This window comes from Leptinotarsa decemlineata, unplaced genomic scaffold (genome assembly GCF_025532065.1).
Source record: "Leptinotarsa decemlineata unplaced genomic scaffold, Ldec_3_MD MMD2_tig00026375_RagTag_RagTag, whole genome shotgun sequence".
In the NCBI taxonomy this organism is placed as follows: domain Eukaryota; kingdom Metazoa; phylum Arthropoda; class Insecta; order Coleoptera; family Chrysomelidae; genus Leptinotarsa; species Leptinotarsa decemlineata.
Genome location: NW_027412711.1, coordinates 523,320 through 542,712, shown reverse-complemented (window position 1 = coordinate 542,712; position 19,393 = coordinate 523,320). Strand labels below are relative to the sequence as shown.

Sequence of the window (19,393 nt, the reverse complement as noted above, 5' to 3'; positions counted from 1 at the left end):
ATTTATTGTTATTTTGAAGTTAGTACCTGTATTAAACGATTAAAGTGTAATAAAAGAAACTAATGTATTAATAACAAAACACAACATGTAGAAATCATAGAAAATGTTCAATATGTCTACCTACAGACATTACGCATGCGTCTAGACGTCGGCGCATTGAGCCACGTATTCGCTCAAATATTCCTGGAGTCTCTCTGATTGTCCTGCACGCATCGATGATGCGGTTTCTTAAGTCCTCTACATCGCGAACAGGAGTACGATAAACCAAATGCTGGAAATGGCTCCAAATAGAGAAATCGAGAGGATTGAGATCCGGGGATCGAGCGGGCCAGTTCTGTGGTCCTCCTCGACCAATCCACTGATTTGCATTTAGTCAGTGCTACTTGACTAAAATGGGCGGCAACCCCATCATGCATAAAAAACATATTCCTTCTGACGCCCAAAGGTACTTCTTCCAGCAGTACTGGATGCACTTCTCTTACTAATTGAACGTATGCCTCACCACTTAATCGAGGAGGTAGAAAATGAGGCCCAAATAAATTCCGAGCCACACGTTAAGAGAAAACTGTTCTTGATGGTTAGTTTCGACAATAGCGTGAGGGTTTTCATCAGCCCATATGTGGTAATTATGAAAATGAATAATCTTGTCCCGTGAAAAACTACATTCGTCTGTGAATCCTATCGTATTCATAAAGTCACGATTTCTTCTAATCATTTCCAGCATCCAATTGCAAAATTCAAGACGGTTCGGAAAGTCTCGCGGTAACAGTGCCTGTACTCGTTGCAGATGGAAAGGGTATAAGAGTTGTTCCTTTAAAATTCGAAATACCGTCATATGATAAACATTTAGCTGGAAAGCAATCTTTCTAGTACTGTTAGTAGGTTGTTCTTCAATCAAATTAAGTACTGCTTCCTCAATCTGTGGTGTTCGTACTTCTTGATGGCCACCACAATCCTGCGTTCTTTTGTCGAATGAACCATATTCTCGTAATCGTTGATGAAGTCGAGCAAATATTCTATGTGAAGGATGCTGCCGTTGAGAATACATTTCAGCATATCTTCTAGAAGCTTCTAACCCATTCCCCTGCGACAGACCGTAAACGTAATGCATATCAGCCATTTTCTCATTTGTATATGCCATTTTAATAACAAGTGAATTATTGAAGTAACAAATTAAGAACAGAACAACACACAATTAGTATTATTTCAATTTCGAAAATTCACAAACTGACAGCGTCATACCAATTTAATTGTCACTATCGCTAATAGCGACCTACTAGATAGATAAGTTTCGTATTGTCGCATTTATGACGATGTATCTCTGTGGTTGTTCGTAAAATAATTTTTTGCTGCGAACTGGTTTATTTTGGGCAAAAAACCCAAGAGACATTTTTTTAAGAATGAAACAGGCTATCGAAAATAAATTTTTAAATGGTAAACAAATAATAAGACAAAAAGTTACATTGGAAATAAGTTTTAGGGGTTGCGTTTTCCACCCCTTACAACCATGGGGTAAACCAAATAAATTTCTGGTTAAGTGTCTTTTTGGTAGTTCAAAACTTCAGGTTAATTTCAATATTGTAAATTTTTAGTACTTGTGAAAAATATTGTTATACAAATTTTATGTACCCCCTTTAAGAGGCTGTATCTTAACAAGGGATGCTTCAATGAAATTTCTTTATATGAAAGATTCTATCTTTTTTTCGATGAGGAATCACCTCCTTGAATGTTTTACACTTATTTAGTTACACCCTGTATATGGGCTATTCAAATTCGTTTCTGTACATGGGTATCTCGTAAACGATAAGAGATAGAGTGACGGTTAAACAATGGCAAAGTTGATTATTTTAGAGACCTATTCAATGATGTAAAGAAATCAAATATATCTTTTTTGGTTCTGGAGATATACAGGAAAAACAAAAATCCCAAATTATTTTTTTGCCTATATCTTCTTTATTCGCAGACATATTGAAAATCTGTCCACATTTTGCTATTGGCACTTGATGTGGGCTCTCCCATATCCACGAATTTTTTATACAGGGTGTCATCTGACTTGGGTCACCCCCATCTTTGAATTTTTAAATACTGACCTGTATTTTTTATTGTAGTTTTTGGATCGTAAACGTTCACTTCATACTGAGAAATTAAATTAAATTTTATATTTCGTGATTTTTCGGTAAAACACAATAGCAACTTTCACGTCCGTACCGTAGGGTTTTAAGAGAATTTTTTTTCATTTTTAGGTACCTATTCATATTTTTTCCATTGCTCTGAGCGTTTTCTACAATGAACTTCGAATAAGAAAACCTTTTATGATTATCTGAAACATATCTACAACAAAAATATATTATATGTGTTTTTGATGAGTAGAAAAAAAATGGTAACAATAATAACATCCGAAACGAACACTATAATTATAATGAAAATTGAAATGAAGTAAGTAATTTATATACACAAAAAAATTATTCGTGCAATAAATGTTCGAATTGGAGTCCTTCCATTTCGAGACAAATAATGGGACAATAAGATGGTCTGTAAGATCACCAGATCTTATTATTTTGGACTATTTTCTATGGGGAACATTGAAAAATAGGATTTACGCTGGCAGAGAGATAGAAAATGTGGAAGACTCGAGATTGAGGATTTTGAATGATTTCGCAACAATGCAGCAAATAAGTGTATTAAGTCAGATGACACCATGTATAAAAGATTCATGGATATATTCTGAGAGCCCACATCAAGTGTCAATAGCAAAATGTGAACAGATTTTCAATATGTCTGCCATACAGAAGATATAGGCAAAACAATAATTTTGGGATTTTTTTGTTTTTCCTGTATATCTCCAGAACCAAAAGAGCTATATTCGATTTCTTTACATAATTGAATAGGTCTCTAAAATACGCAACTTTGCCATAATTTAACCGGCACTCTATCTCTTATCGTTTACGAGATCCCCATGTACAGAAACGAATTTGAATAGCCCTGTATATAAATAAGTTGAGAATCTTAGCGACTGGAGATATGTACAGTAAAATAAATTAACGGGGTCTCTCAGTCAAAAAATTAAATGTTTAACTTTCTCTCGTCAATTTATATGTTCAATTCATTGTTTTTTACTCATTTTTACTGTAAGTGTGAATTGTAATGTTATTCATTGGCAAAAAACCCACAACTCAATAAATTATAGGCCCTGAAGAAGCTTCCCATTAGAAGCGAAAGCTTGGCAAAGTAAAGCAGAGTTTTGATTTTTGATTTTTTTGACTGAGCGACCCCGTTAATTTATTTATTCACGGACTACAACTGGTTATCAAAAATGAAAAACATGCACGGTGTCGCCAACAGGAGCTAACCGCACATTTGTAGTTTCAATTAGAAGACGTAGCATTCCCAGGAATCATCTAACATCATCACGTAGGCAGCTATAGCTACCTGCGTGACTTCCGGGTCCAGGATATAAATACAGAGATAAAGATGTTATTGAGTGTATATGATATAAATCAAAAGGAAAACATCGTGAATAAAACACTCAAAAAAGGGGCAAACCGCGGACACGTGTTTCTGGCTATTGGCCTCATCAGCGCGGTGCAGCCAATTGCAATGGAAACACCCCCCTAAAATTTGAAGTTGTAAACTGATTTCAATATTTTTTTTTTAAATGTCAAGTACTAAAAGGTCTACCTTGGGACAGAAATTGAAATGTTTATTAAAGTTTCAGGGCATACTACGATATTTTCTCTTAGAATTTGAAATGTTTATTAAAGTTTCAGGGCATACTACGATATTTTCTCTTAGTCGAAAATTGGGATTTTTTATTAGCGAGTTTTTTATTGAAAAAATCACTACGCCACTGGATTCAGAGTGCCTCTAAAAAGGTGTGACCAAAAGTTCATGAAAAAATATTCATTATTAACAAAGTTATGACAACTCAAAAATTCGAAAACTCACACAGCTAACAGTTACAAAAAAACACTCTATATCAACAGATATAGCCATGAGAATATTTTTTTATGATTTCAACAATAAAATGCCGCCAGATGAAAAAAACAAATAGCGTAAATATTTTTAATGGAAATAACGGAATTACATTCAAGTTTTCACGCAAATTAACTAAAACTAAGACATAATATTTCAATTGAAATCTGAAAAAGCAAATGCGCCACTGGAATCAATGAAGTCGCCCCGGAGCGCCAATTAATTTTTATTGTAGTATTTATTTTATTTTTATCGTTGTTTTAACACATTGTAATAATTTTATAAATAATTATTGATTTTAATATGTAACAACAAAAACTTAACTAAGCCGACACCTTTCAGACTTATCAGATTTTTTGTAGCACGCTTCCCCTCGGAGGGGTGCATCCGACGACCCTTATTTAGATAGGTAAAGTAGGTCGAGTGGCACCTTGTTGAGTTCAACTCTTTTTAAAATAAATCAAATTGTTTTTGAGGTACAATTTACGTTCAGAACTTTCATTAAAAAAATGAACTTTTGCTTTTTATGAAAACCTACTAATACGTGTCCATTTAATTTAGTAAAAAAGTAAGAATTATTTGTTTATTACGAGATTTTTTCGGGGGATGGGTTTGGTTACCACCCTTACATTTTACGTAAATTGAGTGGCACCTCCTAATGAAGGTTGCCTTTTGACGTGGATATTTTATGCTTCTGACAAAAAAGTGAATCATACTAAAAACTTACCTACACAACGAATACAACCTGCTGATTTCCTTGAATGCTGATGACACAGAAAAGTTTAAAAAACTGTTTTAGAGTTAATAAATCCCAATAATTGTTTTTAAAGCACAAACAAAAAAAGTAACACCTAATAAGGGTAACTCACATAGGAAATTTAGAGTAAATGTTCAAAATGTGCGCCATTTTGCTCCATGCAACAATAAAGATTTTGTTCGAATTTTGCTCTTACATTATTCAACATCTCAGGAGTTGTAGCTCGACATTCATCAATAATTCGACGACGTAATTCATCTAAATTGGCTGGCTGTGTAGCATACACTTTAGACTTTAAATATACTCACAAAAAATAGTCCAGTGGTGTTAAATCTGGTGATCGTGCTGGCCATTCAATTGGACCTCTTCTGCCAATCCATTGTCCTTCAAAATGATTATTCAAAAAATTTCGAACCTGCTGGGCATAATGGAGTGGTGCACCGTCTTGTTGAAAATGTTCAATTATTTCAACTATACGAGGTTGTATTGCCTCTTCAAGAAGTTGTAAATAAGAATCACCGGTTAAATTTTCATCAATGAAAAATGGCCCAGACATTCAACTTTTGGGGATGTTGGGTATGTATTTCTGCGTATTGTCTTGGGTTTTCATCCGACCAGTAACAGCAATTGTGATGGTTCACGCAACCATTTAAATAAAATGAGCTTTCGTCCGAAAAACAGATGTTATAAAGCAGCTCGGAATTTTGCATTAATCTCTCACTCATGTCCTCACAAAACTCATGTCTTCGATCAAAATCATCCTCATTGAGTTCATGGACGAGTTTAATTTTGTAAGGATGGAATTTATGGTTTTTAAGGATTATCCATGCGCTCATATGGCTTATTCCGGCCATTGCTGATAAACCTCTGGTACTTAACCTGGGATTGGCGATGACTTGACCAATCACTCCAATCGCATTATCGTCATTCACTACCCTTCTCTGAACATTTCTTTTCTTATTTAAAACCGAACCTGTCTCCCTGAATTTTGTGACCAAATCCAGAACGTGATTTCTGCTTAGGTGTTTACCAGGGTTTTGCTCGTTAAATAAAATTGATATTCTATTAGCATTTTGGTCGTTGCCAAAAAATAAAGCAATAACTGAAACCCTTTCAGCAGTAGTGTAAGGCATTTATAAACAAATAACAATACACGACCCGTTTAAACAAAACAATCGAACGATATACTAATGAAAACTGGAAGAAGAGGAATGGGTATTGATTTAAAAAAAGGGATTTTATTTTACAAAAAACTGATAGAAGAACTGCTCGAAAAAATTTTTATTTAGGCATACAAGTTACCGAGTGGTCTGTCTGTATTATTAACATGGCAATTTCAACTTCAAATTATCTCGAAAACTAATCGTTACAAAAATGTTCTTTTAACAGAGTTGTAAAGGTATTCGAAAAACCTTTAAAACAAGGTGCCATTCGACCTACTTTCCCTATCTAAATAAGGGTCGTCGGACGCACCCCTCCGGGGGGGGGGTGCGTACTACAAAAAATCTGATTAGTCTGAAAGGTGTCATCCTTTAATTAGAAATCGACGTGTCCGAGCTTTTTTAAAAAATCTTACTTTTTATATTCAAAAACGGCTCTGTTAAGTTTTCGTTGTTACACACAAAACCACGTTGTTACACTTCGAAACCACTATGTGATTTCTTTTTGTGGGGTTGCAGTCAATTTTGAGGATGCCAGAGAGTAAGAAAAACTTTGGTATTACGTCAAGCTTTCGGAAATGTTTATTTCCGAAACTGCAATTTTTGCAACAATTTGACTCATTTTTTGAGATTCATTGTAGAATTGGAACAATTTTTTTATCGAAAATCTGTATTCTACAAGGAATCTCAAAAAATAAGTCTGATTGATGCAACAATTTTTTTATCGAAATCTGTATAGGTGACAAGAAAACAGTTTCCACTATATCGATCTACCCAAGATTCTATAAGAGTTGTGTGATTTTCATGAACGCGCATCATATGGTTCCAATTCTACAAGGTGTTTTAAAAAGTGAGTCTGATTGTTGCAACAATTTTATTCTCGAAATCTGTGTGGGTGACAAGAAAACGATTTTCACTATATCGATCTACACAAGATTCTATAAGAGTTGTGTAATTTTCATGAACGCACATCGTCTAGTTCCAATTCTACAAGGAATCTCAAAAAATGAGTCTGATTGTTGCAACAATTTTTTTATCGAAATCTGTAGAGGTGACAAGAACACGGTTTTCAGTATATCGATCTACCCAAGATTCTATAAGAGTTGTGTGATTTTCATGAACGCACATCTTCTGGTTCCAATTCTACGAGGAATCTCAAAAAATGAGTCTGATTGTGGCAACAATTTTTTATCGCAAATCTGTATGGGTGACAAGAAAACAGAGTTTTCACTATATCGATCTACCAAGATTCTATAAGAGTTGTGTGATTTTCATGAACGCACATCGTCTAGTTCCAATTCTACAAGGAATCTCAAAAAATGAGTCTGATTGTTGCAACAATTTTTTTATCGAAATCTGTAGAGGTGACAAGAACACGGTTTTCAGTATATCGATCTACCCAAGATTCTATAAGAGTTGTGTGATTTTCATGAACGCACATCTTCTGGTTCCAATTCTACGAGGAATCTCAAAAAATGAGTCTGATTGATGCAACAATTTTTTTATCGAAATCTGTATAGGTGACAAGAAAACAGTTTCCACTATATCGATCTACCCAAGATTCTATAAGAGTTGTGTGATTTTCATGAACGCGCATCATATGGTTCCAATTCTACAAGGTGTTTTAAAAAGTGAGTCTGATTGTTGCAACAATTTTATTCTCGAAATCTGTGTGGGTGACAAGAAAACGATTTTCACTATATCGATCTACACAAGATTCTATAAGAGTTGTGTAATTTTCATGAACGCACATCGTCTAGTTCCAATTCTACAAGGAATCTCAAAAAATGAGTCTGATTGTTGCAACAATTTTTTTATCGAAATCTGTAGAGGTGACAAGAACACGGTTTTCAGTATATCGATCTACCCAAGATTCTATAAGAGTTGTGTGATTTTCATGAACGCACATCTTCTGGTTCCAATTCTACGAGGAATCTCAAAAAATGAGTCTGATTGTGGCAACAATTTTTTATCGCAAATCTGTATGGGTGACAAGAAAACAGAGTTTTCACTATATCGATCTACCCAAGATTCTATAAGAGTTGTGTGATTCTCATGAATACAAGGAATCTCAAAAAATGAGTCTGATTGTTTCAACAATTTCTTTTTCGAAATCTGTTTAGATGACAAGAAAACTGTCATCACCAAGTTTAATGTACTCAAGAAACTATGGAAGTTGTGTAATTTTGATGGACGCACATCATCGGATATCATTTTACATGGGATATTGGAAAGTAAGTCTAATATTTCCAATTTTATTTTTCCCTAAATTTGTATTGTTGATGAGAAAACGATTATCTACGCGTCAATCTACTCAAGATTCTATAAAAAAGTTGAACACCAAATAGTCTTAATAATTCCACGTTCAACCTATAGTGAATAGGTATTTCCAGCCACAGATATTAGTACGGGTGCTAATAATTTCGTATCCCAACCATAGATTTTTATTTTCCTCTACGTCAGCAAGTGTGGCCAGAAATCTGTGGATAACTTCACGCCAATAAGCTAGATTAGTTGCAAGGGGGTTCCAACAGGAAGGTAGTTTTACAGAAATTTATTCTCCCGTTTTGAAATTACAAACTCTCAGAGTTCTTTCATCAGTCGCTGTTCAAAGGAACTATTTAATTCATCGAATGGATGTTAAAGGTGCTTTCCTTCATGGTAAAATTGATGATATTGTATATTTAAAGCCCCACCTGGTGTAAATACAAATAAAAATTATGTCTTGAAATAAAAAAAAAATAATTACGGTCTTGAAAAATCTTCAATTGGTATAATAAATTTTACGATTTTATGGAAAGCAAAGGGTTTCAAAGAGCAGAAAGTGATTATTGTTTATATTTTAAGGATGGTATTTACATTTTGTTACATGTGGATGATTTATTAATTTTATGTGAGGACAATTCAAGGATAAATAATTTTAAAGAAATTTTAAATACAGAATTTAAAATGAAAGATCTAGGATCTAAAAATTCAAAATATCTGGATATTCATATTATTCAATATAATAACTATTTGTATATTAACCAAAAAGAGTATTTAGAATCCATATTGACAAATTTTGCTTTGTCTGAAGCAAATGCTAGTGAATCGCCCATGGAAGTTAATGTTAATCTTGATTGTACAGTTGATTACTCTTTAGAGCGTAAATGCAGAGCTTGTATAGGTTCTTTAATGTATGCTTTAGTAGGTTCAAGACCTGATTTGTGTGCTGCTGTTTCATATTTAGCAAGATATCAATCTAGACCATCAGAAAGGTTATGGCAATGCTTGAAAAGGATTTTAAGATACGTTAAGGGTACCATTGATTATAGTTTAAAATATAAGAATTGTAACTACGAAACAACTAGTTGGATATGCTGATGCTAGTTTTGCTGTAGATAAAGATAGGAAATCTACAACTGGTTATGTATTTAAAGTATTTGACAACAGTGTTATTTGGCGTTGCAAAAAGCAGAGCACTGTAGCTTTAAGCACTACTGAGGCAGAATTATACTCCCTCAATGAAGCCGCTCTGGAGGCTTGTTGGATTAGGAAATTATTAAATGAGTTAGACGTTAGTTGTAATACCACTACCATATATGAAGACAATAAAAGTACAATATTTTCTGTATGTAATCGTGTTCAAAAAAGAATGAAGCATGTGGATGTAAAATACAACTTTATTAAACATAAAATAGAATGTAAGGAAATTTGTGTTATGTATATACATATACCTACAAAGCAACAAATAGCCGATATTTTTACGAAACCATTAAACAAAACCTCTCATAATTATTTTGTACATAAGTTAGGGTTGGAATAGAGTTTAGTTCGCATTGTATATTTTTAGTTTGTTAATTCTGTTAAAACTTATTAATTGTAATGTTAGGTCTGTTAATATAAATCATTGGGGGGAGGTGTTAACTAACAATGATTTATTGAATATAATATTGGATTATGATGGCAACACTGCGTACGCCTACCATATCGTTTTTTGAGATAGAAATATAACGCACGTTTTATGTTACAAGACTTGTATCTTCAATCATCCCCATAATCCTTAACATGAACAGTACTCGATAACACCTTCCCTTTTATATTTATATCCTGGACCCGGAAGTCACGCAGGTAGCTATAGCTGCTTCCGTGATGTTAGGATATCCTAGAAATTCTAGGTGTCCTAATTGAAATCACAAATGTGCGGTAGGCTCCTGTTGGTGACTCCGTTCGTTTGTGCTGTTTTCTCCCGTTTTTGGCAACCAAGTGTTGCCCATCTGTGCACTTGGCTACACCGCGCTGATGAGCGCGGTTTGTCAATAATTTTTCTTGAGTGCTGTTCTGACTAATCTTTTCCTTTTAGGAAAATAAGTATCTCTACAAAACATAATTTTTTTCTGATGGAAGTGACTGCAGTGATTGTGAGAGGAACATAAACAGATGTGCATTATCAGAACATGTTAATGATAATGACCATAAAATGGATTAGGATATGAAGTACACCAGACGTCAACTTGGTTAGCGAAACTCGCGTCGTGAAGAGTATTTGTATTTCTTGTGATTGGGAAGAGTACTTGTTTTTAATGTATTTGTTTTTGGTTGAAGTGCGTATTGTCATAGGATGAACAACACATGCAGTAGATATATATGATATGTGACCAAAACAATAAATCAATTTATTTAACATGATACATTTTAACAGTGAAAACACGTTTTGACATACGTCAAATGCCAGTTTTGCCAATTATGAAACACCTCAAACATGTCAATATGATTTCTTAAAATATTCTTCTTTTGTATTCATTGAATCAATTCAGTTCTTGTATACACTTACTTCATTAAAAAAACTTTATAATTCGTTCAGAATTATCAATCAACATGCTTTCCCAAGAGTGACCTCAGAAACCTAGTAACCTAACCTCAGATATTATATGTGCAATGAACTGAATTATTCTGCATATGGTTCATTAAATGCATTATAGTAACATTTGTTTAAATTTTTGTCAGTCCTCTCAAATTTTTACATAATTTTCATTTTGTTACAGGGCCGTCATACAAAAACTGGACAGCTGGCCGCTATTAAGGTTATGGATGTTACAGAGGATGAAGAGGAAGAAATTAAATTGGAAATCAATGTTCTCAAGAAGTATTCAAACCATCGAAATATAGCTACATACTATGGCGCTTTCATAAAAAAATCGCCTCCCGGAAAAGATGACCAACTCTGGCTGGTTATGGAATACTGCGGTGCAGGTACTTATAACAATTATCAGACTCAAGAACTCATAGTGAATAGTTCAAAGGTGATGAAAAATAGGTAAATCACTAAATAAAACATTTGAAATTTGAAACATCCACTTCTCAACATTCCTACACAGTAGAATCTGGCAAAGGCCTACCGGAAAATTATTTCTCTTACTAACACCAAGATGGACATTTTTTTTTTGTACCTTGGGAGCTGTCTGACTTGTCCATTTAGTCCAAGTCTCCAGAAAACACTGCAGCCTCTTGGGCTTATTGCGTTTATTCCCCCATCTTCTCTTTTTGTACGTCCATATATTGCCTGCTTCCTGTGATTCAGTGCCTCACATTCGCATAAGATGTGTAGAGCTGTTTCTTTCCCTTCGTTGCATAATCTGCAGGTGAGGTCTCCGTTGTACAGCCCCATTTTATTCAGGTGTCCGCTAAGCGGACACCTGAATAAAATGGGGCCGATTAGTAACCCTGTCATTATTCTGAGCCGATCCCTACTATATTGAAGTAGTTCTTCGGTTATTTTCTCGGGTAGTTCCCTAATTAAGGTTCTACTGTGTTTGTTGCGCCAGGTACTTTTGTCCAGTACTCTGTGTGCTTCTTATTGGTCCATGTCCTAATCTGGTTTCGTACCAATGATTTTGGTACCCCCAGAGCTGGTTCAGGACCTATATATGAAGTTGATGATCCGCATCTAGCCCATTCATCAGCTTTATCATTACCTGTGATTCCTAAATGCCCTGGCACCCAGTACAAAGTTAATTAGTTCCAATTTGCAAGTTCATTCAGTTTTTCATGGCATTCCCAGACCAGTTTTGATGTCACCTTCGGATTTGTCATAGCCCCTAGTGCGCTCTTGCTGTCTGTAAAAATATTGATCCGCTCATTTCTTTGAGGTCTCAATTTAATAAGCCTTGCACACTGCAAGATAGCATACACTTCCGCCTGAAAGACGGATTATATTCCAGCTCCCCTTCCATGTTTGGTCTTCGATCCATCTGTATACCAGGTGTTTTTTCCAAACATGTTTTCGGGATGACTAATAGTCTTCCACTCTTCACGGCTTATGATTTTGGCCGTGAAGTTTGTGTTAAAGGTGTAATTCGTTGTCATGTGGTCCGTGCACATATTCAATATGTGATCCTCCACTTGTTCCAAAATTTCTGTTCGGTCCGATCTTTTGTAGTTCGGTGAGTTTTCCAGTCTGAATTGGCCCATCCTGGCCTCCCCCATTATCACAAAGTCTAAAGGAGGTAGATTCAGGAGTGTCTCCAATGCAGCTGTTGGGGTAGTTCTCATTGCTCCCGTCATTCCCAAACATGCAAGCCTTTGCACCTTGCCTAGTTTGTTATGGCGGTCGCCTGCTTCATCTTTGGCCATCAGACCAGAGATGCGTATGTTATCATGGGTTTAACTACCATCGTGTATAGCCAATATACGATGTCTGGTTTTAGCCCCCATGTTTTTCTATAGGTGCATCTGGCGAGCATCAGTGCTACCTCAGCTTTCCTCTTTATCCTCTCCAAGTATTGGTTCCAGGTCAGTTTGGAATCTAGGATTACTCCCAGATATTTAACCTCCCCCGATACTTGTATTTCTTCACCTCGAAGTTTTAGAGGTCCGAGACCCTCCTAGTCCTGTTGGTGAATGCTACTATGGTCGATTCGGATGGGCTTATGTTAAACCCTTCTTCTTCGGTCCATCTTGTTATAATGTTCAGAGCCTGCTGCATGCATCCCTTCACTACATTATGGTATTTACCCTGGACTAGCATGACTAAGTCGACGGACACTGATTTATTGCAAGTTGTAATGGATCGTATGGTATCTCAGGGTTGTAGTGGATCAAACCTGGCTCTTTGAAGTGAAAAGCAGAAATGTGATAGACTATTTATTCTCAGATGACTTGACAAAACTAAAATATTGCACGTTTAGATTTACACTTGAATTTTATATCCTTACCTACCTAAAATAGTGCAGGCACCAACCAAATATCAAAAGGATAATATTATGAGTTTTATTCAACCAAAAGCACGAAAACAGTTTCATCAATGTGTCGATCTTTTCTGACTTTTAAATGGCCTTTGCAGTAACCACGATCGAAATAGCCGTTGCCGTTTTTATGTGGAACTAAAAAAACTCGCCTTGAAAAACCTTTCTCGAGCTGCTAATCGTAGCCCTGCCTAGAGCACATAGAAATGTATTGTGGGTTCTATAACGAAGTGGCGCTGTGGAAATCGCGTTTCGCTACAAAGTGCTTCCTGTTCATCCAACAGCAGGACTTCAATGAAATCAATCAGTGGATTACCAGTGCATTACTATGTTGGTTTAATCTGCCGTGCATAAATAATACTGTCGAACAAACGAGAGGCATCTATCTGCAAGAGTTTCATATGTGAGTAAACTTGCACAAATGTCTTTCGGATATAATCAAATGTCCATCTTATTATTTACTAGGAAAGTTGTCGTTTTCCAGCAGGTATTTTCCAGCTCCTATTTTGTAGGAACATTGGGAGAAGATAATGTTTTGAATTTAAATTCAAAACCAAACAAGTAAAACAATAAAACTTATTTATATACATTTGTTCAATGATTGAGACGTGGATAATTATTAATATATTTGCATTTCATTAATTCGGACTTCCATTGTCTAATATATGATATAAATTGATTTGAAATCCTTGAAAGAATCTGTAAAAAATTAAAAAGATCAGCTAAAAATAACAATTATATTAAGCAAAAAAAAATGAAATTACAATGAAATAAAATGTAAGCAACAACCAAAAAATTGAAATATTAATACGAGAACGAAGTTGAAAAAATTATGAACAAGATATGAAAATTACAAATTGAAAGATTCCAAGCCAAGTTACTTCATGACGTTTGGCTAAATACCTTGTTAGACAATATATACGCGGCTTCTTTGAATTTTCTCCTAAACTAGTGTTTCTCCTTGTGTTGTTCCTCCTGATGTTGATGAGTCCAAACATGCTCTGCTATTCCTGATGTGTGTGTTTCTTGTGCTCGATAATGCGAACTTTCAATGGCCTCTTAGTTTCACCGATGTATGATTCTCCGCACTTGCATGGTATCTGGTAAATGCAATTCTTCGTGAGGCTGCTACGGATAGTGTTCCCAGATCTGAATCAGGTTTAGATGTTATACTTGGACCCAATTCTTCTTATCCTTTCTGACACTTCTCTGATGTAGGGAAGTACAAGTACTGGTTGTGGCGGCTTCTCTTCCTTGTGAGGCTCATGCTGTCTTCTAGCTGAAGCCTGTTCCACCATCACTTTGGAGTAACCATTTCGTTGAAGGTAATTTTTGATAATGCCTAGTTCCTTTTCGAGACCTTCCTTTGTATTACAGAGCCCGAAAGCACTGTCTGCTAGATCCTTGATGATTTCTCTCTTAGTTGATTGATGGTGGTTGGATTCCTGGTTCAGATACTGTCCCGTGTGAGTGGGTTTTCGGTATACAGACGTTTCCCATTCAGTGTCTGTCCTCTTCACCAATAAGTCTAAGAAAGGCAAAATCCATAACGAATTGCCACGCCTCTCAGTGAATATATTTTTCCCAAATATTATTACTTGATAAATATTGACTGTAGAATTTTTTCAGGATCTGTTACTGATTTGGTGAAATCCACCAAGGGTCAGTCATTGAAAGAAGAGTGGATCGCATATATTTGTAGAGAAATTTTGAGAGGTTTGTCCTATTTGCATTCAAACAAAGTTATACACAGGGATATCAAGGGACAGAATGTACTGTTGACGGATAATGCTGAAGTGAAGTTGGGTAAGTTGAAAATAATTTTCTAATTTCAAATCTGAAGTATCCCAGTTGTCATCTATGGTAAATAATAAAAATTGTTTCCACTTATCATTGAACAAATCACGATAATTGACTGTTTTGTTGCTAGTACTCAGATTACATTTTCAAGAACAACAATATACCTATATAACATTGCAAAATGACTCACTGTTCTGATTATGATGAATCTAATTTAAGAATGAAGTTATATAGGCAATGAAGACACATGTTTTGAATTGTCTATGTAGTAGCCAAATATAACTCGTATTGTTACCCAGTATTTGCTATATGGATAACATTTCATCTCTTGATTTCTTTTTATACTTGAATAAGTAAACGCACAAATATTATTCATAGTCTGTGAATTCGTTGTGTAGAAGTAAGAAACATCCAATATTAGTCTAGACAAGTAACACAAATTATAACTTCAAAATATAAATAATTATATTCTAATAAAAAAAATGTCAATGAAATACCTTTTTTTTTGGTAATTATTACATACAACAAATTTTCCCCGAGATTAATCAGCTCTTTTTAATTCATGAAAAAAGTTAATTTCATCATATAATAATATATAGATAATTGGTTTGTTATTAATCGAGCTTAAACCTCTAGTACACTGTATTTGCTATAAATAATTTAGTTTGAACTTCTGCCAGAAATAACCAAACTGTTTAATTTGTTACAAATGAATGTCCTGTGTAATCATTGACAGCTGAATAGTTCTTCAAATGTTGGCCAATAAAATCCCAAAACAGTGGCTCCCTGCCAAAATTAAATCCTTTATGATCAGAAGCTACACGAAAATGATTTTTCAAAATTTGTATCTGCTATTGTTTAAATAATTGTTATAAACAGAATGTGTTGTTTATATTTTTGTATATAATCTTTAATGTAAATCATAATTTACAAAAAAAAAATGTATTGTTTAAAAACTGATTCGTTACCAAAAAATTTTATTATTTTGCTCTTCAATAAATAATAAGTTTTTATTTAAATTTCCATTGTTAATTTAATAAACAATTTATTATAAATAATTAAATTTTTTCTATATATTTTTTCTCTTTCTACACAAGATAAAAAACAACTATGTATTATTTCTTGAGAAAAATATATTATTTATATTTCATATCAAATTTCAAAAATTCTATTTTTCTTTACTCCATCATTCTCACCAGTTGTTTTATGTTTAAATCTAGGATAACTTATAAACTAATTTAGATACGATGAAAAAACTTATTATAAATATTGGTCCCACAGTTCCGGGAGGCAGAACTTTTTTTGGAAAATTTTCTCCTGTTTTTACCGGCAGTGGCACAAAAATCCCAGTGCCGAAAACCGAACTAGGATTGTTAATGCTCCCAACAGCTGAAAACTTAGAATAAATGAAAGCAAACAATGATAATAAACTTTGCAAAATCCACAGTTCCACCACTAACACAAGCGGATGGTTCAATTGCAACAACAACCATAGAAAAAACCAATGAACTCGCACTAGTATTTTGCAGACTTCAACCTGTCTAACAAGGAAGGGGTTTTTTCTTGTTGGAAGATTGCTCGTGATCAGCCTATTCCCAAAAAAGGCAAGAAAAATCTTCCAAATAATTATAGACCAGTAGCTTTGCTATCAGTGATATCAAAAATCATGGAGAAAGTCGTAAACCACCATATCCTTAAATATTTGGAAGGCTTTAGCCCTTTGAGAGACCATCAATATGGTTTTCGAAAACAAATATCAACAGGCAACCTTCTTTTCATATGTCATCCATAAGAAAGAAATTTATTCATTCATAGACCAACTACATGGTATCGAACATGTCAATTTATATTTAATAAAATGAATATCTAAATTGGACATAATCAAAAATACCAAAAGTTAATATTTGGAACAACGCAATCTGAGTGGTGTTCTATAAATGGCCTGCTGGTAAATCTCAAATGCTCAAATTTGTTAATAAAAATACAACAATTGATAAAAGCTGTTTGGTTAGATTAAATAATGAAACTAACATCAAGTTAATTGTACTAAATTCTTAGGTGTTGATATTGATAATAAACTTACCTGGAAGTTCCATGTTGATAGTGTCAAACTGAAGCTCGGTAAACATATATATTTACGTCGGTTAAAACAAACAGTAAGAATCTGTTATAATTTTCGGGTATGTAGTCAATAAGGGGATGGTAAAATAAGTGAACTCTTTTTTCTGTTCTAGCTTTCGAGTCTTTATTGGCTCTTCATCAGGAACTCTACAATGAATTGATTGATTTTAATATTTATTTAACAAATTGTGAAATGTGTGACACTTACGAAAGTGAGGTTAGTAATCCCTTTCACTTGCCGCGATTTGTAAACATAACATTTCCCAAACGACAAACACTCTTGGTAAAAAACAACATGAAAATAGAAACTTTACATTATGTAATGATTGATTAGATTATTTGAAATAACCTCAGTATTTATTAAATCATAGTCTTCCATGGAGACTATGATGTAAAGTTGAAAGTTGACAGTAATGAAATCATTGACGATTTTTTTGACCTTTTTACCAACGTACAATGAGAGATGAAAAATAAAAAATATAAAAACACCAACTATCTAGGGTTGCCAATATTATATTATCTTTGGAAGGGTTATATCAGTTGTTGGAAGTCCCTTGTAGAGGGCGACTTCGTAGATATGAGTAAAATGGGTAAATTGTGCTAAGATGATTTATGTTTTATAATGGGGATGATTACGGGAAACTCATCCGACAGAGTGCGCTGAGTGTTTGTCACATTGGTCATTAGCTGTCAAAGTTTCCACCGTTATTTATTGATTTATTTGAGAGTTTCTTATTTAAATTTGCAATTCAAGATGTATTCTACATGGCGTATTGCTCAGTTGAAGGAGGAGTGGCAGAGGAGAGGTGCAACCCTAGGAGGGAAGAAAGCTGATCTAGTGGAAAGGTTCATAATTTTGCATATTTGAACAACTCTCTCATTATAAAGACAGTTTTTTTGCATCTAATTTGCTCCCAAGAAATATATTAATGAAAAAAAAACACATTTTGTGTTTTTTCACTAATAATCAATGAACATTATTCTAACCTCAAAAACATGCAAGTTTTAAGGTTCAATTTTGTTTTCAGATTAGAGGCTTATGATAGACATTTTAATTTCGAGACTATCCCTCAAGAGAGACCTGTATAATAAAGAACAGATTTTTGTTCATTAGAAATTCATCATTGGAAAATAATCTGAATGAAGTTGGTGTTTGTGTGGACTGGCTGATTAGGTGAAAACCCTATAAAATTTTATAAAATTAATATCACATATAAGTAAGTAGAATGAATGCTAATTACCAGTTGTCTTTGAAGTACTACTTCAATCAGAATCTTTGAAATGTTCACCACAAAACCTAGAATGATCAGTACATTTGAACTTTACTATCCTCAAAGATTTTTCCCATTTTCTTCTCATAACAGTACCTTCAGGAAACTTATAAACTCCCATTTCTTTGCACCCGAAAGAAGCACAACGACCCATTTCTCTGAATGAAAACGAAAAATCACAAATGTTCCCATATAACCAATGTATCTTTTGATGACAAACACTTAGCGCCCTCTATGTACAACAAATTGACAGTTTGCTTCCCCATTGATTGAATTTGGTTCTTTAAAAATCTTTGTCATTTCGAGAAAAGTTCTCTTTTTTGAATCGGATTCATGTTCTAAGATAGTTACATTATCATAATCAGGTCTGTGGTCTAGTTCAATCGTATGCTGAGCTAGAGCTCAGCATACGATTTTTAATTTCTAATGTCGCTTTTATGAGGACAAATTCTGTCTTTCAATTTCCTTTTGATTTGGCCTATATACTTTTTTTCACATTGTGTGCAAGGTATGCAGTAGATTACATTTGAATTGTCTAAAATTGGATCTTTGTCTTTTAATTTTGAAAAAAATTTGTTCAATGTGAGTTGATTTTTATATGCAATATTAATGTTTGGAATTTTAGAAAAAATGTTATATATATATATAAAATAATAATAAATAAATATATATATATATATATATATATATATATATATATATATATATATATATATATATATATATATATATATATATATACACATCGGAAAAGTCTAGGGATATTTTTTAAAATGGCAATAATTTTTTTTAGATCGCTTTAGGGAAAAAAAAGTTGACGGGTGATAATTAAACGAATGTAACTTACAACAAAATTTATTAAATGGTCAAAAATACTGAGTGCGCATATAAGCAAAACTAAAAAAAATATGGCTCTTCTTTGGCACCCCGAAAAAAAATCATAATACAAAACAAATTGGAATCAGTACAAAGTATGGCCTCCACGCTGGTTTATTACGGCCCTACATCTATCGTGCATCGACAAAATGAGATTGTCAATGTCTTGTTGAGGTACATTTGCCCATTCAGCAATTAAAAGCTCTCTCAATT

General features: G+C 34.0%; 1 protein-coding gene across 8 annotated transcripts in view; it reads left to right on the top strand.

Moving 5' to 3' along the window:
- msn (serine/threonine-protein kinase msn) overlaps window positions 1-19,393 on the top strand; it is a 239,473-nt gene that overhangs the window by 52,132 nt on the left and 167,948 nt on the right. For all 8 annotated transcript variants that reach the window (XM_074185519.1, XM_074185518.1, XM_074185516.1 and 5 more), the window contains exons 3-4: window positions 10,914-11,121; window positions 14,742-14,918. In XM_074185519.1, the coding sequence (XP_074041620.1) occupies window positions 10,914-11,121; window positions 14,742-14,918 (385 nt within the window). The remainder of the gene's footprint in view (window positions 1-10,913; window positions 11,122-14,741; window positions 14,919-19,393) is intronic.